General features: G+C 46.4%; 1 protein-coding gene across 1 annotated transcript in view; it reads right to left on the bottom strand.

Annotated features, from left to right (window-relative positions):
• Positions 1-24,513, bottom strand: part of LOC141272037 (uncharacterized) — a 234,212-nt gene that overhangs the window by 70,542 nt on the left and 139,157 nt on the right. The window contains exons 7-8 of the mRNA XM_073682327.1: positions 22,406-23,773; positions 15,363-15,371 (exon numbers count right to left, since the gene is read on the bottom strand). Coding sequence (XP_073538428.1) covers positions 15,363-15,371; positions 22,406-23,773 — 1,377 coding nt within the window. The remainder of the gene's footprint in view (positions 1-15,362; positions 15,372-22,405; positions 23,774-24,513) is intronic.

Raw genomic sequence — 24,513 nt, 5'->3', positions numbered from 1 at the left:
GTTTGAACAGAGGGGGGGGATATGTGAGGCAGTGACTGGGATCGTATACGAGGGACGGTATATATCCCCCAGAATATGTACAGAGACCTGTTAAACCCATTGGAGTGCATTGCAGTCACAGACACAGCTGCGGCTGCAATACAGGAATGAAGGTGAGCATTGACCTGGTCAGGCTATCTGGCTAAGGCAGATTAAGTAAAACCCGGCAGGGCCTTCATTTCTTGGAGGAGGCTACAGGAAGGCAGTGGGGCGGAGTCCTCCCTCCAACCCGAGTTTTCCAGTGGCTCTTGCCACAGGTCCTTTAAAAGCCCTGCATTAAGGATTAGTGTTGTTCTGTGTTGGAACCTGTGAGGAGCATATCAGGAAAGCTCGGCGGGCTTGTGAGTAGCTGAACCCACGCCTGGGAAGGCTCTGCACCTGTCAGGCTCTGAGCGGCCCGGTGCGGCCGTTGTTAACCATTGTTATGGACTTGTGTTAACCCGGCTGCGAACCAGAGGACTTTCTGTTTACCTGTGAGTTTTGCTGAATAAGAGCTGCTTATGTTGGACTTGCTTGGGTCACTGCCTCAGTTATTGCACGGTGTGAACACCGCCGCCCTACAATATATATAATATAATATATATATACAGTACAGACCAAAAGTTTGGACACAACTTCTCATTTAAAGATTTTTCTGTATTTTCATGACTATGAAAATTGTACATTCACACTGAAGGCATCAAAACTATGAATTAACACATGTAGAATTATATACTTAACAAAAAAGTGTGAAACAACTGAAAATATGTCTTATATTCTAGGTTCTTCAAAGTAGCCACCTTTTGCTTTGATGACTGCTTTGCACACTCTTGGCATTCTCTTGATGAGCTTCAAGAGGTAGTCACCGCAAATGGTCTTCCAACAATCTTGAAGGAGTTCCCAGAGATGCTTAGCACTTGTTGGCCCTTTTGCCTTCACTCTGCGGTACAGCTCACCCCAAACCATCTAGAATGGGTTCAGGTCTGGTGACTGTGGAGGTCAGGTCATCTGGCGCAGCACCCCATCACTCTCCTTCTTGGTCATATAGCCCTTACACAGCCTGGAGGTGTGTTTGGGGACATTGTCCTGTTGAAAAATAAATGATGGTCCAACTAAACGCAAACCGGATGGAATAGCATGCCGCTGCAAGATGCTGTGGTAGCCATGCTGGTTCAGTATGCCTTCAATTTTGAATAAATCCTCAACAGTGTCACCAGCAAAGCACCCCCACACCATCACACCTCCTCCTCCATGCTTCATGGTGGGAACCAGGCATGTAGAGTCCATCCATTCACCTTTTCTGCGTCGCACAAAGACACAGTGGTTGGAACCAAAGATCTCAAATTTGGACTCATCAGACCAAAGCACAGATTTCCACTGGTCTAATGTCCATTCCTTGTGTTCTTTAGCCCAAACAAGTCTCTTCTGCTTGTTGCCTGTCCTTAGCAGTGGTTTCCTAGCATCTATGGGCCTGCTGTACAAAGTCTCCTCTTAACAGTTGTTGAAGAGATGTGTCTGCTGCTAGAACTCTGTGTGGCATTGACCTCGTCTCTAATCTGAGCTGCTGTTAACCTGTGATTTCTGAGGCTGGTGACTCGGATAAACTTATCCTCAGAAGCAGAGGTGACTCTTGGTCTTCCTTTCCTGGGGCGGTCCTCAGGTGAGCCAGTTTCTTTGTAGCGCTTGATGGTTTTTGCAACTGCACTTGGGGACACTTTCAAAGTTTTCCCAATTTTTCGGACTGACTGACCTTCATTTCTTAAAGTAATGATGGCCACTCGTTTTTCTTTACTTAGCTGCTTTTTTCTTGCCATAATACAAATTCTAACAGTCTATTCAGTAGGGCTATCAGCTGTGTATCTACCATACTTATGCACAACACAACTGATGGTCCCAACCCCATTTATAAGGAAAGAAACCCCACTTATTAAACCTGACAGGGCACACCTGTGAAGTGAAAACCATTTCTGGTGACTACCTCTTGAAGCTCATCAAGAAAATGCCAAGAGTGTTCAAAGCAGTCATCAAAGCAAAAGGTGGCTACTTTGAAGAACCTAGAATATCAGACATATTTTCAGTTGTTTCACACTTTTTTGTTAAGTATATAATTCCAAATGTGTTAATTCATAGTTTTGATGCCTTCAGTGTGAATGTACAATTTTCATAGTCATGAAAATACAGAAAAATCTTTAAATGAGAAGGTGTGTCCAAACTTTTGGTCTGTACTGTATATATATATATATATATATATATATATATAGTAGGGATTTGTACTCACTGAGCCGCGTTGGAGGTAGGAACGGGTTCACACAGTGATGCAGTCCACGGGTTCAAACAAACTAGTGGTTTATTTAGTGTCCATACACCAGTTAAAAAAACAAAAGTAACAGCCATTTCCTGGCACCAAAAGGAATAACAGAACAAAGCTCAAAATTACAAGTCCATGCAGCACGGCCTCAGCCGTTTAAACAAGCTGCTTTTCTCTGCCTCCTGCAGAGTCTAAAGACCACATGCAAGGACTTGCCAAACAAACACAGACTGACTGAGACAGGCGCAGCTGTCTTAAATCAGCCTTCCAAGACCTGGACTGGAGGTAAGTGAGCAGCTGTTCCTCCCCAGCTCTTTCAGCTGCTCGTAAAACCCGGCCCTGTAATCCGGGATAATTAAATTCCTCTCAGCACTATGTGTGTTGGAGCCTGCTTCTCCGGGTCCTACATCACCCAAGCTTGGCACATCGGGGACACATACCTCCCGTCCACGACCTGTCCGGCAGTCACCTTACAATATATATATATATATATATCTACACTTTATAGAGAATAGTATGTGCCCCCTCCACATTCCCAATACTGCAGCTTTTCTGACCTCCCATAGACATATTATGGGGTCGGCCCGTTTGCAGATATAGCGGCTTCCCCTCTTCTGTGTTTTATTAGGATTGTAGATTCTGTAACTGAAGAATCAGGGAGGAGATTGCAGGAGCGGCACCGGTCGGGGGCGTAAATATTTTATTTTATTACTTTTGTCAGATTCAAGTTATTTCTGTGACCATTGTGGGCTTTTCTTTCATTAAACGAGGGGTACCAACAATTTTGACCACGTGTATGCTTATTATTTTTTGCACATTAACCCCTTAATGCCCAATGATGGGGATAACCCGTCATGACAGGATGCACGTTTGCGCACCATGACGGGTTGTCCCCGTCATGACTTTGAACACGCAGTGACAGTTCAGTGCCGACAGCTGTCACAGACAGCTGAGCGGCTGGGGAAGGGGTGCAGGGACCCATGCCGGCGGTCCCCGCACCCAGATCGCTGTGATCGGTTAGTTCATCTGACTGACCGATAACTGCACGATCGCGCAGGAGAAGCTGAAATATCAGCGTCTCCTGCCCGATCACAGCAGGAGCTCAGCGCTGCCAGTGGCTGAGCTCCTTCACAAAACAACCAGGAGCAGTGTCATCACTGCCCCTGGTTGTTAACACCCTGAATCCTGCGATCGACCGTGATCGCAGCATTCAGGAGGCAGGCAAAGGGACGGGAGCTCCATCTGCCTTCAGATCGGCGCCCCCGCGATGATGTCGCCCGACCGTTGCCATGGTGACCCGGGGTCGTGACGACCCCCGGATCACCAAGCTACGGAAAGCTTCTGAGACCATGCTCACAGCATGGTCTCAGAAGTATTCTACACAGGTATAGTGTACTGCAATGCTAGTGCATTGCAATACATTATACTTGTGGAAAAAGTGAAAGTCCCATAGAAGGACTAAGTAAAAAAGTTGAAAAAAAAGTAAAAAATTTTTTTAAAAAATCTAAAACAAAATGTTAAAAAATAATAAAATATATTACACTAATAAATACACATTTTTATGTAAAAAAAAACAAAACAAGCACTCATATTTGGTATTGCCGCGTCCGGAATGACCTGACCTCTAAAACTGTCACACTAGTTAACCCCTTCAATGAGCAGCGTAAAAAAAAAACACATGGGAAACTATGCCTTTTCAATATACCGCTGGAAAAAGTGGAATAAAACGCGATCATAAATAATCAAAATGGTACTGCTGAAAACATCATCTTATCCCGCAAAAATCAAGCCCCTATACAGCTCCATCAGCCGAAAAATTAAAAAGTTACAGCGCTCAGAATAAAGCGATGTAAAGATATTTTTTTTTCTATAAACGTTTTTATTATGCAAAAGCAAAAAAACATAAGAGAAAATTACATAAGTGAGGTATCGCTATAATCGTACTGACCCGAAGAATAAAGCTGCCTTATCAACAAAAAAAAAAACAAACAAAATTCCTGAATTGTTGGTTTTTGTTCATTCTGCCTCCCCAAAAATCAGAATAGGAAGCAATCAAAAAATGTAATTTGTCCGAAAATGGTACAAATAAAAACATCAACTCGTCCCGCAAAAAACAAGCCCTTACATGACTCGTCGGCAGAAATATGGAAAAATTATAGCTATCATAGTATGGCGATGAAATCATTATTTTTTGCAAGAAAAAAAGGCTTTCAGGCTATGTGCCCACGATGCAAAAATTAAGCAGAAATTTCCTGAGCATTTCTGCATCTCCTTGGCAGAAGAAACGCATGCGGATTTTACATGCGTTTTTTTCTGCCAGGGAGAAGTGTTTTTCAAGCGTTTTTGCATGCATTTCTGCATGCGTTTTTTCAAGCGCTTTTCCAAGCGATTTTGATAATCACTTGGAAAAGTGCTTGACAAGTTGGTCACACAATATAAATTCATGCAACTGGCATGGATTTATAGTGTGTGACCAACTTATGCTGCTTTAAATGCAGCATGAATAGTAAAAAAAAAAAAAAATTAAAAAGTAAAAAATAAAAAAAACATTATACTTACCTCTCTGGTGGCCCCCGGTCTCCTTCTCCGGTGGCGTGCTCTGTCCTCGGCGTCCCGCGGTGTTCAGAAAGGACCTGCGCCGACATCATTTAGTCAGCTGACAGGTCACACGACCGTTGACGTCAGCAGTCGCGTGACCATCACATGGATAAATGACGTCACCGCAGGTCCTTTCAGAACACCGCAGGACGCCGATGACAGAGAAAGGCACCGGAGAGGAGACCGGGGGCCATCGGAGAGGTAAGTATAATGTTTTTTTTTATTTTTCACGCTTTAATTATTTTTTTACTAATGGTACCCGGGTTTGAGGAGAGTTTCCTCTTCTCCATACGCGTATTGCGCCGCATAACATTCGCATGCATACATGTATGCATGTGGATGTTATGCGGTTCAATGCAAGTCAATGGCGACGATTTCGCCACAATTACGCACAAGAAATGGTTGTGCTGTGGATTTTTCCGCAATGATAATCCACAGCGGAAATTTCCGCAGCATGTGCACAGCACATGCGGATTATCATTGGGAAACATGGCCGACAACTTAACATGCATTTTTATGCGTTTTCACGGTGGAAATGGCGCCACGGAAATGCATTAAATCTGCATCGTGGGCACACAGCCTTAGAATGGGACAGCTGTCAATCATAAAAATCCGATATGAATCTGGTATCGCTGTAATCGCACCGACCCAAAGAATAAAGCTGTCTAATCACTTTTATACTGCACGAGGAATGGCGTAAAAAATAAATAGAACCAATTCTTCACTTGCTGTTGTTTTGCTCATTCTGCCTCCCAAAGATCGTAGTAAGGCTCGACTCACATTTATCCTGCACTCTGCTCTGAGCGCTTGCACCGGGGTTTCCGTGTAAATCTCTGAAATACGTGATTCGGACAGAACCCCCGGCAGAAGGTTCCCTGTAATGAAGCAGATGGAGGCACTGTGGATGCGGTCAGCCACAGTTTTGTGCACCTCTGAAAAGAAGGACAACGCTGAACAGAGGCCAGATGGAGTCCAGAGTAACTCTGCTGCCTCATCTCATTATATGGATCCCTCAGGGGTTTCATCTGAATCACGTCATTCGGAGATTTAGATGGAAACCCCAAAGTAAGTGCTCAGGGTAGAAACGCTGCATAAATGTGATCTAAAATGTTGTGTAAAATGTTTCCAATAAAAGCTTCACATAAAAAGCTCCCACTCAGGTCTGTCATGTGTTAATGGAAATATAGGGGGCTTTCACGTTACTGGTAGTACAAAGGCTCTGAAAAAGCAAAATGGCTCCTCGTCCACCCCCCCAAAAGAAATTCCGCAAATCCTGTGCTCCCAAATCCAAATCCCCCCTCCCTTCTGAGCCCCACAGTGTGTCTAAACCGCATTTAGCGTCCACATGTTTGTCAGGGATATAATTTCCAAAATGGGGTCATGTGAGGCGGGATTCTGCTCTTCTAGCACTTAGGGGCTCTGTATATGGAGTCCGCAAACTATTCTAGGAAAATCTGCGCTCCAGGAGGCAAATAGCGCTCCGTCCCTCCCGAGTGTCGCCGTGTGGCTAAGCAGTACTGTATAGCCACATATGAGGTATTACCACATTCAGCAGAAATTATGCAACACATTTTGGTGCCATTTTCATCCATTATCCCAGTTTGAACAAAATTTTGGGGGAAAAATGCAATTATTTTTTCCTCACTGCCCAATGGTATACAATTCTGTGATCCACCTGTGGTGTCAATATGATCAATGCACCCCTAGACGAATTCATTGAGAGGTGTAGTTTGTAAAATGGGGTCACTTATGAGGCATTCTGCTGTTCTGGCACCTCAGAGGTTCTGCCAGTGGGTCATGGCACCCTCAAACCATAACAGTAAAATCTGCACTATAATATAGTGCTCCTTCCCTTCTGACCTTTGCACTGTGCCTCAAAAGTAGTTCCCAATTACATGTAGGGTATTGGCGTACTCAGGAGAAATTGCACAACAAAATGAGAGGTCCATTTTCTGCTGGTCCCCTTGTGAAAATAAAAAAATTTGGGGCTAAAAGAAAATGTTTGTGATTTTTTTTATTTTCTTGGCTTCATGTTATAAACTTCTGTGAAGCACCTGTTAGTTCAAGGTGCTCACCACACATCTAGATAAGTTCCCTGAGAGGTCTAGTTTCCAAAATGGGGTCACTTGTGGGGGGTTTCCACTGTTTAGGCACATCAGGGGCTCTCTAAATGCAACATGGCGTCCGCTAATTATTCCAGCAAATTTTGAATTCAAAAAGTCAAATGGCTCTCCTTTCCTTCCGAGCCCTGCCGTGCGCCCAAACAGTGTTTTTTCCCCACATATGGGGTATCTGCGTGCCCAGGGGAAATTGCACAATACATTTCAGGGTCCATTTTTATCTGTCACCCTTGTAAAAATAAAAAAAAATTGGATCTAAATTTAATTTTTTGTGAAAAAAAGTTAAATGTTAATTTTTTTTTTCCTCATTGCATCAGTTCCTGTGAAGCACCTGAAGGGTTAATAAACTTCTTGAATGTGGTTTTGAGCACCTTGAGGGGTGCAGTTTTTAGAATGGTGTCACTTTTGGGTATTTTCTGTCATAAAGACCCCTCAAAGTGACTTCAAATGTGATGTGGTCTCTAAAAAAATGGTTTTGTAAATTTTGTTGTAAAATGAGAAATCGCTGGTCAACTTTTAACCCTTATAACCTCCCAACAAATTTTTTTTTCCAAAATTGTGCTGATGTAAAGTAGACATGTGGGAAATGTTATTTATTAACTCTTTTGTGTGACATATCTCTCTGATTTAAGGGCATAACAATTCAAAGTTTGAAAATTGCAAAATTTTCAAAATTTTCGCCAAATTTTCATTTTTTCACAAATAAACGCAAGTGATATCGAAGAAATTTTACCACAATCATGAAGTACAATATGTCACGAAAAAACAATCTCAGAATCAGGGGGATCCGTTGAAGCGTTCCAGAGTAATTACCTCATAAAGTGACAGTGGTCAGAATTGTAAAAATTGGCTTGGTCATTATCCTACAAAGTGGTGCGGTCCTTAAGGGGTTAATTGCATATATATGGACACCCTCTTATAATTGTGGGTGTGATTGTATTAGGAATTAGCCAATTACATTTAGGCCACGTTCACACGTTCAGTATTTGGTCAGTATTTTACCTCAGTATTTGTAAGCCAAAACCAGGAGTAGGTGAAAAATGCAGAAGTGGTGACATGTTTCTATTATACTTTTCCACTACTGATTTTGGCCTAGAAATACTGATGTAAAATACTGAACGTGTGAACGTGGCCTTAAACTCATGTCACAGCTGCCCTCACAGTGGTTCTGATTAACTCCATATAAAATCCAGTCGACCTGAAGAGGGCACTCTACACAGGAGATGCAATCTGACATGTGAACCCTAGTGATGAGTGCAAGTGCTTGTTACTCGAGTTTGCATCGAGTATCACGGGTGCTCGAGTGACATGTTCGAGTCCCCGCGGCCATATGTTTCGCGACTGTTAGCCACAAAACATGCTGGAATTGCCTGTGTTTGTCAGGCAATCCCCGCATACTTTGTGGCTGTCTAACAGCCGTGAAACATGCGGCCATGGGAACTCAAACATGTCACTCGAGCACCCGTGATACTCAATGCAAACTCGCGTAATGAGCACTACAGCAAGGAAGAGTGGGCAAAGATTGCCAATTCTAGATGTACTGTGCTGATAGTATTCCAATTTTTAGGTAAGACTCTATCTGAATTTCAAAGGCTACTTCAACAAAGTGTATATGTAAGGCCGGGGTCACACAAGCGAATATTTTCTCATGCGACAGAATCAGGGCCAATTATGCAAATGAGAGTCGGCTCAAACTCTGTCAGAGTTTGAGCCGAGTGTTAATGCACTCTGCTCCAATTCTCTCGCATGAGAGTCGCAGCACAGGTGCGGAGGAAACAGAGAAAGTAATTTCTCCTTCTCCTCCATTGCCGGTGTCTGCGGAAATCGGACTGCACTCGGATGACATCTGAGTGCAGTCTGATGTTTGACACGCACCCATAGACTTTTATGGGTAAGTGCAATCCGATTCTCGGATACACTCGCAGCATGCTGTGATTGTTTTTTCATGCTGTGGTTTGATGTTTATTTCTTTTTCATTTGGAGATATCAGCAACCAGTTGGAGGGAATGCAAAGATGTCACTATATTATGTGTATTACCCTGTACTATGACATCACTGTGTGTATTATCTCTATACTATGACATCACCATGTTTATTATCCTGTACTGTGACATCACTGTGTGTATTATCTCTGTACTGTCACATCCCTGTGTTTATTATCTCTGTACTGTGACATTACTGTATTATCTCTGTACTGTGACATCACTGTGTGTATTATCTCTATACTATGACATCACCATGTTTATTATCTCTGTACTGTGACATCACTGTTTGTATTATCTCTATACTATGACATCACCATGTTTATTATCCTGTACTGTGACATCACTGTGTGTATTATCCCTGTGCTGTGACATCATTGTGTATTATCTCTGTACTGTCACATCACTGTGTTTATTATCTTTTTACTGTGACATCACTGTGTATTATCCCTGTACTGTGACATCACTGTGTCATATCTCTATACTGTGACATCACTATGTGTATTATCTCTGTACTATGACATCACTGTTTATTATCTCTGTACTGTGACATCACTGTATTATCTCTATCCTATGACATCACCGTGTTTATTATCCTGTACTGTGACATCACTGTGTGTATTATCTCTGTACTGTGACATCACTGTGTATATTATCTCTGCACTGTGACATCACTGTGTGTATTATCTCTATACTATGACATCACCATGTTTATTATCCTGTACTGCGACATCACTGTGTGTATTATCTCTATACTATGACATCACCATGTTTATTATCCTGTACTGCGACATCACTGTATGCATTCTCTTCACTGTAACATCACCATGTTTATCATCCTGTACTGTGACATCATTGTGTATATTATCTCTGTACTGTGACATCACTGTGTGTATTATCTCTATACTATGACATCACCATGTTTATTATCCTGTACTGCGACATCACTGTATGCATTCTCTTCACTGTAACATCACCATGTTTATCATCCTATACTGTGACATCGCTGTGTATATTATCTCTGTACTGTGACATCACTGTGTGTATTATCTCTATCCTATGACATCTCCGTGTTTATTATCCTGTACTGTGACATCACTGTGTGTATTATCTCTGTACTGTGACATCACTGTGTGTATTATCTCTATACTATGGCATCACCGTGTTTATCATCCTGTACTGTGACATCACTGTGTATATTATCTCTGTACTGTGACATCACTGTGTGTATTATCTCTATCCTATGACATCACCGTGTTTATTATCCTGTACTGTGACATCACTGTGTGTATTATCTCTGTACTGTGACATCACTGTGTATATAATCTCTGTACTGTGACATCACTGTGTGTATTATCTCTATACTATGACATCACCATGTTTATTATCCTGTACTGTGACATCACTGTGTGTATTATCTCTGTACTGTGACATCACTGTGTATATAATCTCTGTACTGTGACATCACTGTGTGTATTATCTCTATACTATGACATCACCATGTTTATTATCCTGTACTGTGACATCACTGTGTGTATTATCTCTATACTATGACATCACCATGTTTATTATCCTGTACTGCGACATCACTGTATGCATTCTCTTCACTGTAACATCACCATGTTTATCATCCTGTACTGTGACATCACTGTGTGTATTATCTCTGTACTGTGACATCACTGTGTGTATTATCTCTATACTATGACATCACCGTGTTTATTATCCTGTACTGTGACATCACTGTGTGTATTATCTCTATACTATGACATCACCGTTGTGAGGCAGTGACGGGGATCGTATACGAGGGACGGTATATATCCCCCAGAATGTGTACAGAGACCTATTAAATCCATTGGAGTGCATTGCAGTCACAGACACAGGTGCGGCTGCAATGCAGGAATGAAGGTGAGCATTGACCTGGTCAGGCTATCTGGCTAAGGCAGATTAAGTAAAACCCGGCAGGGCCTTCATTTCTTGGAGGAGGCTACAGGAAGGCAGTGGGGCGGCCTTCTCCCTCCAACCCGGGTTTTCCAGTAGCTCTTGCCACAGGTCCTTTAAAACCCCTGCACTAAGGATTAGTGGTGTTCTATGTTGGAACCTGCTAGGAGCATAGCAGGAAAGCTCGGCAGGATTGAGTGTGGCTGAACCTACGCATGGGAAGGCTCTGCACCTGTCAGGCTCCGAGCGGCCCGGCGCGGCCGTTGCCCACGGCAACCATTGTTTATGGACTCATGTTAACCCGGCTGCGAACCGGAGGACTTTCTGTTTACCCGTGAGTTGCTGAATAAAAGCTGTTTATGTTGGACTTGCTTGGGTCACTGCCTCAGTTACTGCACGGTGTGAACACCGCCACCTTACACCTTGTTTATTATCTCTGTACTGCGACATCAACATGTTTTACTGTAACATCATCATATTTATTACCCTGTACTGTGACTTCATTGTTTATATTATCTCTGCACTGTGACATCACCATGTTTATTATCCTGTACTGTTACATCACTATGTATTATCTCTGTACTGTGGCATCAACATGGTTATTATCCTGTACTGTGACATCACTGTGCGCATTATATCAGTACTGTGACATCACCAGAACCTTCAGAGATCTGCTGGAGTCCACAATATCTGAATATATCAGAACATTATGAAATAAAATGTCTTATGGCTCAAACCAATTTTTTTATGTTAATCAATGGAATTTTTTTCACAAGCATTTTGGATTACACTAATCTTTTCCTGACACAGTCTCTCTCTCTCTCTCTCTCCACAGCATAGATACAGAATCTCTATCCCTACTGTACTTCTAGATCACAGAGTAAATAACAGCATGCAATGTCATCAGCTGCATCTAAAGTCAGTAGGATATTACCATGTATTAATAGAAATATTGACTTGTGGGACAAGGACATAATAATAACAACTTAGAAAGCATTAGAGCAGCCTCATCTGGAATATGCAGTTCAGTTCCGGCCCAAGTTCATAGAAATAATGTTCTAGCATTAGAAAAGATACAAAGAACAATTCAGAAAATAGTTGTGTAAAAGCCTATCCCCAAAGGTTTTTCAATACTTTATTGTATTTATATTAAAAATGCACTAGTTATTACTTTAGCATGTAGTCGAAACACATAGGTGATGTATTTCCTACTACCGAACTACGGTGCTGGATTTTACACAACTATTTTCTAAATTGATCTTTATTGCTCATTGTCCTTGTGTTTCCTTCTATCGCTCTGGATTTGTAAGAACCAGAATTGACATAGATGCTAGATTATTGAGATGCACCAACTTTACTTATTAGTTTTTGTGAAAAAAATAACCAAATAAGGTGCATACGGTATCTAAGGGCACAATTGGATGTTATAATCAGCACTTGAAAGTTCATTCTAATGTTCATTATGGTTATGAGTGTGTGTAAACATGCCGGCAATCACTTGAAGAACAATGCTCACTTGTAGAGTGATTGGATTGTGTATTCTAGATAAAAATAATTGTTATCGTCAGCACATTGTTCTGTGTAAACAGGTGATGTGCTGCCCAAAAAAAAAAACAATTGTAAACAGGCCAGTAAATTAAGTTTTTCTACTTAAAACCACGTAAAAAGATAAGAGGCCTTGTTTTTCATCTGGAGAAAAAATGTTTATTCCTCAGAGACAACGTGGTTTTGTACAAGGAAAACTCCAATCTGCGGAATAGCAGGAACCATAAGTTGTTTAAAAACTAGCTCGTATGATTACTGATAAAAAATTAAAATAAACCCTTGGGTGAATGTATGAAAATACTGTTAGGAATGTCATTCCAGTCAGATTTATTATTGTTACTTTTATTGCGACAACATATTCCGCAGCGCTTTACAGACATCATTATCACTGTTCCCATTGGAGCTCACAATCTAAACTCCCTATCAATAGGTCTTTGGCGTGTGGGAGGAAACCCACACAAACATGGGGAGAACATACAAACTCCTTGCAGATGTTGTCCTTGGTGGGATTTGAAATGAGGACCCCAGCGATGGGAAAACAACAGTGTTAATCATTGAGCCACCGTGCTGCCCAATCAACACTCGGGATAAGAAGATCAGAAAAAAATACAGATCCAATCAAAAAGGAATAAAAGTTTTAAAAGATATTTAACAATGATAGGTAACAATTTTTAAAAGGGTTGTCCATCCACCTCTCTCATCTGATCGGATATCAGCCGTGAGAAGACGATGCTGTACATGACCAGGACAGTTGCAGATGGTTGACTCGGCAATGGTCGTGATTAGTGATGAGCGAGTGTGTTCTGTTAACCCTTTCAGCGAGTATGCTCGGGCGAACACCGAGTATCTTCCCGGTGCAAAGGGTGTTATGTTTCAGTCTCTCTGTGTGCATGATTTGCGACTGTTTGACAGCTTTAATACATGTGAGGAATGCCTAAGAAGCAGACATTCCTCACATGTATTAAAGCTGTCAAACAGTCGCACATCATGCACACAGAGAGACTGAAACATAACATCCGAGCACACGGAAGGAGCACACAGAAGATACTCTGTGTTCACCCAAGCATACTCACTGAAAGGGTTAACAGAACATACTCGCTCATCACTAGTCGTGATCACTTGTAGCAGTAAGTATCTACAACCAATGTTATTTCATGCAGAAGAGCCACTCATTGGACAGACCCTTTAAAAATTAAGCTGTACTGAATTTATAAATGTGAAATATTTTCTAAACATTATTGATACATAGGGGTCATAAGTAACTTCCATTTGTTTTTCAATAAAAGATGTTTATTGGTAGTTGTGATGAACCTGTAGCCGCCATCTTGGTAATGATAAATCATATCCAGGGATGGCCACACTTCAGCAGCCCCCACCCTTGGGACCTTCTGTTAAAACGTCAACTAGATAGTTTCCCCCCATCCAGGCTCCTGTAAGATAAGAAGCCTACTTAACACTTGAATGCTAGGAGCTTCAAAGACTTCGAGAGGAAACACAGCCAGCAGGGGGGGGTGCTTCGTCCATCTGTAACTGACCATTTGTCCCATAGGACTAGTTTCTTTGTCTGTCACAAGCATGGAGGCATAAGATATAGAAACATGAAAAGTACACGCATGTTGCGTGGGATGGGCCAATAAAAAAATATCACGGCGTCCCGGAGCCATTGCGCACACAAGCCTCCGCGGTAGACGTTTGTACGTGCTCTGGAAGCCAAGATATAGCGCTGAGCCATTCCTGAGGACCGTATGGTATCATAATTGATATCAAAAGGTCGGTTACGGCGGCCCGAATCCGTGGGAACCCCTGTGGGTATCCTGAGACCATCCCAGAAGAAGTTATTGGGTTCCTTAGAATTTGGGCTTCTGATCGAAGTTAGACCTGAGGGTGGAGACTGAGCCAGCTGACCTCACCAGCAGTGGGCGGGACGGGGCAGGTAAGATAGCAGGACAGACAAGAGACAAGTCAGTCTTGACCCAAGAGTGGTGTGCTGAACATCTGAGCACCAGCTGAGGCCACCAAGGGGAGGAGCAGTTTGACCATGCGGTGGTAGGCCTCAGCCTGTAACAAAGAACCGTGCCTGCGACCGCAGAATCCTCTCCCTGCGTCACAAGAAAATCAAGAAACCGGTAACTGATATGCTGTGGTGATTCTGTGTGTTGTATTCCATTGTTGTATAGTTTAGCCTGACCTTATACCTGTGTATATTTAGTTGTATATCGTGTATCTAGTGTATTATTATAATCAATTACCTCAAGTAATTGTGGGCCTGCCTTTTATTCTGCATAACGAACGCACGTCCGTGTGAGCTCGGCTCAAGCCAAAAACGCTACCCAGGGTTGGTTCCTGACCCGATATAGGCCCATTCACGGACTGGGCGTATATCTAAAATAGGGACTGGTGGCAGCATACCAACTGGGGATTGGGGAAGGCTGGTAGTGACGGTCGGAGGTTCAGATATATATATTCCTGGCGCGGCCAAGGAAGATATATATACCGCCCTCACTACAGAGGGCCCCGATACCCAGTAGGTTACAGGACAGTCTCTCTGGCGACCGCTTATCCTAGGTGCAGTTCCTTGACTGACCTGAGGCTAAGAGGGCGCTAGCGAGTTGTGCTGTGTAGTGACGTTGAAGGGATAACACACTACCGTGTTCCCTGCGCTGGTTGCAGCTACCTGGCACTACTTTCTCTAGGTGCAGTACCTTGACTGACCTGAGAGGTAAGGGGGCGCCAGAGAGCTGCACCCACCGGCCGGCTTTCATCACATTGGTGGCAGAGCGGTGGGATTGCAGAATAATAGTGTTGTGGGACCCCTACTCCCAGGCACTAAAGACTGCCAGTGGTAACTTCCACTGCTGGAGTCTTAAGGTCAGCCCAACGTTAGACGGTCAGGCTAAAAGTATAACAAGGTGTGTGCAAACTCAGGGTTGCAGCGGTGTCGGTTACCAAGATGGCAGACGGCACCAGGAGCAAGACCCTGCAGGAGGCTAATGCTACGGTCCGTGTGGCAGGAGGGGAGGACATTGTTACTCATGGCGAGGAGGAGTCCAGCCCGGGCACCTCAGGGAGCCAGTCCCCAGTATACGGTCCCGCAGTGGGCTGCCCACCACCTACCCAGCCCAGCCTGTCCAGATCACAAGCCCTTTTACAAGCGGCTATGGCAAGTCTCCAGTCTCATGGCGATGCCGTCTACAAAACCCTCCTGGCAGCATCAGAGAAGGCAGCGGAGGAGGAGCGTGCAGAGCGGGCTGCGGAGCGGGCTGCGGAGCGGGCTGCGGAGCGTGAAGCTGCAGAGCGCCGGGAGGTTGCGGAGCGTGCAGAGCGAGCTGCGGAGCGCCAGCACCAACTGGACCTGGCCCAGCGGGGGCTTCCGCTAGAGCAACCAACCCATCAGGAGACCAAGTCGTCCAAAGTCCGAGCTGAGGACTTCCCTCTACTGGAGAAGGATGGGGACCTGGACTCCTTTCTGGTGGCATTTGAACGGACCTGTCTTCAGCACCATCTGGCCCGGGATCAGTGGGCCAGATACCTGACCCCCCGTTTGAGGGGTAAGTCCCTGGATGCCTTGGGGGACTTACCTGCCGGGGAGGTACAGAACTACGACTGCATCAAGCGGGCCCTGATCCGGCAGTACAACCTCACTCCCGAGTCGTACCGCCAGAAGTTCCGGAGCCTGCTGCGTGGCCCCAAGGACACCTGGACCGATCATATGCGGGCGCTGTTGAGAGCCGCAGAGCACTGGACCTCGGGTCTAGCGCTTACTACCCGCCAGGAGGTCCAGGAACTGTTCGTCACGGAGCAGTTCTTGTGGAACTGCCCAGAGGACCTCCGACAGTTCCTCCGTGACCGAAAACCAACAGGGGCTTCTGCTACAGCCGCCCTGGCAGACGAGTATGCCAATAACAGGGCGCCTGAGCTGAAGAAGTCTGCCAGCAGCACCTGGAGAGGGGGTAAGCCCAGTCATGCCCCTGTTTCCCCGGCCCCTAGAACACAAGGGGTGTATCCCCCTGTTGCCCTCTCCAGGCAAGGACCAGACGTAAGACGTTGTCATCTATGCAACAAACCAGGACACTTTAGGGCTGAGTGTCCCCAGCGCCAAAAGACCCCATCCCAGTCCCAGAGAGCGCCCAATGTTTTGTGTGTGGGAGGGGGTGGTGGTAGGTCCCTGGACAACATCCAACCCGTCACCATAGGCCGTTCTGCGGTCATGGGACTGCGGGACACGGGCGCTGAACGAACACTGGTACGGCCTGAGGTGGTGTCCCCCCAGGACTTGGTACCAGGAAAGACTCTTTCCGTCTCCGGGGTTGGAGGCGTGGAGCCGGCCCTTCCCGTTGCCATGGTGTATTTGGACTGGGGTGCCGGGAGGGGGATGCGGGAGGTGGGAGTAACGCCAAATATTCCCGCAAATGTTTTATTAGGGACCGACTTGGGGCGTCTTGTATCGCAGTATGTACCCTCTGAACCCCCAAGTTCGGCCCCCCAAGAGTGTATTGATTTGTCTGCTGCTAATGCCAACCATGTTGTATGTAGTGTGCGTCCTGCTGAGGAGGAGGGAGTGAAACCTGAGGGTAACACCTGCACAGACACAACACAAACAGGGTTAGTGAAAGCAGGTGGGGAGTGTGGGGATGCCCGCAGAGGTGCTCAGCCGGCGTGCCGTGACCTCTTGTCCTCCGGTGAGGGAGGGGGCGGGCAGGATTCTGTAGAGGGAAGCTCAGGGATGGAGAGGGGGGCAGCTACCGGCAGTGTAGGGCTCCCAGGGGTATCCAGGCTGCTGAGTATAGGCCCACTGCAGGGGGAGGAACAGGCCATGGGAGGTGGGGGTGTCCCAAGAGAGGAGCCGCCAGGTAAGACCCCAGGGCAGGAGTTCCCCACATCCGAGATGTCCAAAGGCCTAGGAAGCCTGCCTGATCGGGCGGCTTGGTCAGAAACAGAGGGGAAGCAGGCACTACCCACGGTCACAGCGGTCATAGCCGCTGTCACCAGGAGTGGGAGCGCCGGAGCCCAAGGAGCCTTGCAGAGGTCCGACGGCTTCCCCACTTCTGACCAAGTGTCTGCCGGGTCAGACAGCGGCCAGGTGACATGCCCGGAGGGGCTGACGGAGGATGTGGCAGTTTCGTCGATTCTGGCCACATCAAGTCAGGAATTTCAGGCTGCGTTGGAAGCAGACGACAGCCTGAAAGCTCTCAAGGAACAGGCGGCACAGCCTCCCATGGAGTCAGACTGCGAGCGTGTGGTCTGGGACCAGGGACGGCTGTACCGGGTAACGGTCCAGCAGGGTTCACCGGAGGCGTGGCCCAGGGACCGACAGTTAGTGGTACCCTATCCGTTCAGGGCGGAATTGTTGCGGATCGCACACGAGATTCCGATGGCCGGACACCTAGGGATCGCTAAAACCAAGGCCAGGATAGCTCAGCATTTCTACTGGCCTGGGATGGGAGCCGCGGTGGGTGCCTACTGCCGTTCGTGTGACACCTGTCAGAGGGTGGGGAAGGCGGGGCCGCGCCCCAAAGCCCCACTGGTAACTCTGCCAATCATCGAAGAGCCTTTCTCGAGGGTCGCTGTGGATCTTATTGGACCTCTGTCCACTCCCAGCCACTCCGGGAAATGCTTCATACTCACGGTAGTGGACTATGCCACCCGGTACCCGGAAGCGGTAGCTTTGTCGTCCATTCGGGCCGACAAGGTGGCTACCGCCTTACTGGAGATCTTCTCCAGAGTGGGTTTCCCCCAAGAAATGCTCACCGACCGAGGGACCCAGTTCATGTCGCGGCTGATGGAGTCCCTCTGTAAGCAAATGCAGGTGCAACATCTGGTGGCCAGCCCGTATCACCCACAGACTAATGGCCTGTGTGAGCGGTTCAATGGCACCTTAAAGCAGATGCTTGAGATGTTGGTCGACTCCCACGGGAGAGACTGGGAGCGTTACCTCCCACACCTCCTATTTGCTTACCGGGAGGTTCCGCAGGCCTCAACGGGGTTCTCCCCCTTTGAGCTCCTGTACGGGCGACGGGTACGGGGCCCCCTGGCTCTGGTGAAGGAAGCATGGGAAGGGGATTTGGCCACCCCCGAGGTGTCGGTCATCGAGTATGTCGTGCGCCACCGGGACAGGATGATGGCCTTGGCAAAGCTGGTGCAGGACAATATGGCCCAGGCCCAGGCCGACCAGAAGCGGTGGTACGACCAGAATGCTTGTGAGAGGACCTACCAGGTGGGTAAAAAGGTGTGGGTACTGGTCCCCGTACCACAGAACAAGCTTCAGGCAGCCTGGGAAGGTCCCTACTTCGTGCACCAGAAACTCAATGCCGTCACCTATCTGGTCACCCTGGATCACGCCCGTGGAAGGAGGAAGGCCTTCCACGTGAACATGATGAAGGCTCATCATGAGCGGGAAGCGACTGCCCACCCAGTGTGCAACCTTCCCGAGGAAGGAGAGGTAGAAACCCTCCTGGATCTGCTCACCCAGGCCAAGGCGGGTGGGTCCATCGAGGATGTGGGGGTTGGCCACCAGCTCACGGAGGACCAACGGTCCCAGCTGGGGACCACCCTGCACCCCTTCCGGGGGCTGTTCAGCAGCCTGCCCGGAAGGACTGAGATGGCTGTCCACGACGTGGACACTGGCGATCACCCGCCGATCCGGCGTTCAGCATATCGGGTCTCTTTCGAGGTGCAGGGAAACATGCGCCAAGAGATAGACGAGATGCTGAAGCTGGGGGTGATCCAGGCATCCAGCAGCGCGTGGGCCTCGCCTGTAGTCCTCGTACCAAAGAAGGACCGAACTACACGGTTCTGCGTGGACTACCGGGGGCTCAACGCTGTAACGGCCACCGATGCGTTCCCCATACCACGCATCGATGACCTGCTCGATCGGATGGCCGGGGCTAAGTACCTGACCATCATGGATCTGAGCCGGGGGTACTGGCAGATTCCTCTGACCCCCGCGGCAAGGGAACGCTCTGCCTTTATCACCCCTTTTGGACTGTACGAGTCCACAGTGATGCCATTCGGCATGAAGAATGCCCCTGCCACTTTTCAGCGGATGGTCAATACGCTGCTTGAGGGACTTGAAGGGTACGCGGCTGCGTACTTGGACGATATTGCAGTCTTCAGTCCCACTTGGGAGGATCACCTAGAGCACCTGCGGCAGGTGCTCGGTCGGATCCACCGGGCAGGCTTGACCATCAAGCCGGAAAAGTGCCAGCTGGGCATGAGTGAGGTCCTCTACCTGGGTCACCGGGTAGGCGGGGGGGTTCTGAAGCCAGAACCGGGGAAAGTGGATGCCATCGCATCCTGGCCCACTCCTAGGACCAAAAAGCAGGTGATGTCCTTCTTGGGGACCGCCGGGTACTATAGGAGGTTCGTCCCACACTATAGCACCCTGGCCAAGCCCCTGACGGACCTCACCAAGAAGAAGCTGCCCGTCGCAGTCGACTGGACAGTCGCCTGCGAGACAGCTTTCGGGGCACTCAAGGCCGCCCTAAGTAGCTCCCCTGTACTGCAAGCTGCCGACTTCGACTGGCCGTTTGTGGTACAGACCGACGCCAGTGACTTTGGCCTCGGTGCTGTGCTAAGTCAGGTCAACACGACAGGCCAGGAACATCCTGTCTTGTACCTGAGCAGGAAGCTACTGCCCCGGGAGGTGGCTTACTCCACGGTGGAAAAAGAATGCCTGGCAATTGTATGGGCCCTGCAGCGTCTGCAGCCCTACTTGTACGGGAGCCATTTCACCGTGGAGACGGACCACAACCCCCTCAGCTGGTTACACACGGTCTCTGGGTCGAATGGCAGGTTGCTACGCTGGAGCCTCGCTCTCCAGCAGTACCACTTCTCCATTCGCCACAGAAGAGGCCGTGACCACGGTAACGCTGACGGGTTATCCCGGCAAGGGGAGGGTGCAGAAGGACGCACGGGGGAACACAGGAATGTGCTACCCCCTCGCGCCCTCGTATAGGGGGAGGTGTGATGAACCTGTAGCCGCCATCTTGGTAATGATAAATCATATCCAGGGATGGCCACACTTCAGCAGCCCCCACCCTTGGGACCTTCTGTTAAAACGTCAACTAGATAGTTTCCCCCCATCCAGGCTCCTGTAAGATAAGAAGCCTACTTAACACTTGAATGCTAGGAGCTTCAAAGACTTCGAGAGGAAACACAGCCAGCAGGGGGGGGTGCTTCGTCCATCTGTAACTGACCATTTGTCCCATAGGACTAGTTTCTTTGTCTGTCACAAGCATGGAGGCATAAGATATAGAAACATGAAAAGTACACGCATGTTGCGTGGGATGGGCCAATAAAAAAATATCACGGCGTCCCGGAGCCATTGCGCACACAAGCCTCCGCGGTAGACGTTTGTACGTGCTCTGGAAGCCAAGATATAGCGCTGAGCCATTCCTGAGGACCGTATGGTATCATAATTGATATCAAAAGGTCGGTTACGGCGGCCCGAATCCGTGGGAACCCCTGTGGGTATCCTGAGACCATCCCAGAAGAAGTTATTGGGTTCCTTAGAATTTGGGCTTCTGATCGAAGTTAGACCTGAGGGTGGAGACTGAGCCAGCTGACCTCACCAGCAGTGGGCGGGACGGGGCAGGTAAGATAGCAGGACAGACAAGAGACAAGTCAGTCTTGACCCAAGAGTGGTGTGCTGAACATCTGAGCACCAGCTGAGGCCACCAAGGGGAGGAGCAGTTTGACCATGCGGTGGTAGGCCTCAGCCTGTAACAAAGAACCGTGCCTGCGACCGCAGAATCCTCTCCCTGCGTCACAAGAAAATCAAGAAACCGGTAACTGATATGCTGTGGTGATTCTGTGTGTTGTATTCCATTGTTGTATAGTTTAGCCTGACCTTATACCTGTGTATATTTAGTTGTATATCGTGTATCTAGTGTATTATTATAATCAATTACCTCAAGTAATTGTGGGCCTGCCTTTTATTCTGCATAACGAACGCACGTCCGTGTGAGCTCGGCTCAAGCCAAAAACGCTACCCAGGGTTGGTTCCTGACCCGATATAGGCCCATTCACGGACTGGGCGTATATCTAAAATAGGGACTGGTGGCAGCATACCAACTGGGGATTGGGGAAGGCTGGTAGTGACGGTCGGAGGTTCAGATATATATATTCCTGGCGCGGCCAAGGAAGATATATATACCGCCCTCACTACAGAGGGCCCCGATACCCAGTAGGTTACAGGACAGTCTCTCTGGCGACCGCTTATCCTAGGTGCAGTTCCTTGACTGACCTGAGGCTAAGAGGGCGCTAGCGAGTTGTGCTGTGTAGTGACGTTGAAGGGATAACACACTACCGTGTTCCCTGCGCTGGTTGCAGCTACCTGGCACTACTTTCTCTAGGTGCAGTACCTTGACTGACCTGAGAGGTAAGGGGGCGCCAGAGAGCTGCACCCACCGGCCGGCTTTCATCACAGTAGTTACATACATTTATTATTAAAGACAACCTGACAGCTGATACATGCTGTCCAATCCACATAGACAAAGACCTGTGCATCCAGGGCAGTGGGCGGCTATTACAGTATGTTTTGCTGTGAAATGCCGCAGCATTTCGGAGACAAACATGCCAGACTGAGTTCATACAGCCAGTGCCTAATACATGCTGTCTGAGGACTGGGCAGCATGTATCAACAGCCAGGTTCACTTTAAGTAGTTAGCACTGTAAATTACTTTCCCTCACACACTGTAACTGTTGTTTTTCTTTCTTGTACAATTTGGCAATTAAGTTGTTTTAAAAAGAAAATGGCTACATCCTTTTGTGAATTCTGTGATGTGCAATAAGATTTGATATATGTGAAAACTTTTTCCCACATTCTGAACATGAAAATGTTTTTTCCCCTATGTGACTTCTCTCATGTCTAACAAAATTTGATTTGTGCGCATAGCATTTTTCACATTTTGAACATGAATAAGGCTTCTTCCCTGTGTGATTTATTTGATGAACAAGAAGATTTGATTTCTCTGTAAAACATTTCCCACATTCTTGACATGAAAATGGCTTTACACCTGTGTGTCTTTTCTGATGTTTAATAAGATTTGATTTGTTTCCAAAACATTTCCCACATTCTGAACATGAATACGGCTTATCCCCTGTGTGAGTTCTCTGATGTGTTGCAAGAAGGTGTTTGACTATAAAACTTTTCCCACATTCTGAACATGAATGTGGCTTCTTACCTGCATGTCTTTTTTGATGTTTAAGAAGATTTGTTTGCTCTGTAAAACATTTCCCACATTCTGAACATGAAAATGGCTTCTCACCTGTGTGAGTTCTCTGATGTGCAACAAGACGGTCCTTAACTGCAAAACATTTCCCACATTCTGAACATGCAAATGGCTTCTCCCCTGTATGAGTTCTCTGATGTGTTGCAAGAAGGTGTTTGACTGTAAAACTCTTCCCACATTCTAAACATGAATATGGCTTCTCACCTGTGTGACTTTTCTGATGTTTAACAAGATTTGTTTGCGCTGTAAAACATTTCCCACATTCTGAACATGCAAACGGCTTCTCCCCTGTGTGAGTTCTCTGATGTGCAACAAGATGGTCTTTGACTGTAAAACATTTCCCACATTCTGAACATGGATATGGCTGCTCACCTGTGTGTCTTTTCTGATGTTTAAAAAGATTTGTTTGCGCTGTAAAACATCTCCCACATTCTGAACATGAAAATGGCTTCACCCCTGTGTGAATTCTCTGATGAGTAACAAGACGGTCTTTGACTATAAAACATTTCCCGCATTCTGAACATGAATATGGCTTCTCACCTGTGTGAATTCTCAGATGGTTAACAAGACTTGATTTCTCTGTAAAACATTTCCCACATTCACGACATGAATATGGTTTTTCACCTGTATGTATTCTCTGATGTTTAACAAGCTGGTCTTTCACTGTAAAACATTTCCCACATTCTGGACATGAAAATGGCTTCTCCCCTGTGTGAATTCTCTTATGTGTAACAACATTTGATTTTCTTGTAAAACATTTCCCACATTCTGAACATGAATATGGCTTCTTTGCTGTCTGAACTTTTTGATGTGCACCATCACTTCTGTTATTTTTGCTTTGCTTAAAAGTCCGTGATGAATCTGAATATAGGTGCTGTTGAAAAGGATCAGAAAATAAATCTCTACTGTGAAGGGCTGGAGATGTATCTAGGACACTGCCATGAGCTTCATATGTATTCAGTGTGATATTATAATCATGTTGTGTAAAAGCTGAAAATATCAGATGTGTCTCCAATTTGCTGGTACAGTTATCTGCCAAGAATAAAACTGAATATATTATTTTTCAATAAGAAAGCCTTGAAATTATATTAATTATTATAATATTTATGCATTTTATAACATTTCTATACAAGTTACAGTAAAATGAAATTGGTAACTGATATATAACACAGAACCAGCAAACATAGTGGAAGTGTTTATGTAACAATATAAAAGACCTATAACAATATGGAAGCACAAATTAACAAAACACATAAACACCACATGTGCAAAGCCCTTACAAATACAGACAGCCAGTCTGGGTCCAGAGTCACATAGGAGGAACATAGATGTGCTACTAGAGACAGCAGAGCTCCTATCAGCACGACATGTTCAAAATACAGCCCAATAAAGCCTATTCAGAGATTAATGACTATATTCATTTTTGAGTTTTCCATTTATTTCTCCTCCTTTTCCAAGAGCCATATTTTTTTGTTTTCCTGTCAACATAGCAGTATGAAGGCTGGTTAATTTAATTATTTATCTAGGGCGGCACGGTGGCTCAGTGGTTAGCACTGCAGCCTTGCAGCGCTGGGGTCCTGGGATCAAATCCCTCCAAGGACAACATCTGCAAGGCATTTGTATGTTCTCCCCGTGTTTGCGTGGGTTTCCTCAGGGTTCTCCGGTTTCCTCCCACACTCCAAAGACATACTGATAGGGAATCTAGATTGTGAGCCCCGATGGGGACAGCGACGATAATGTATGAAAAGCGCTGCGGAATATGTTAGCGCTAT

This window comes from Phyllobates terribilis, unplaced genomic scaffold, assembly GCF_046119375.1.
Source record: "Phyllobates terribilis strain yellow unplaced genomic scaffold, ASM4611937v1 Scaffold_5__5_contigs__length_657084704, whole genome shotgun sequence".
Classification (NCBI taxonomy): Eukaryota; Metazoa; Chordata; class Amphibia; order Anura; family Dendrobatidae; genus Phyllobates; species Phyllobates terribilis.
Note: the sequence above shows the minus strand (reverse complement) of the source record. Positions and strands in the feature narration are given on the sequence as shown.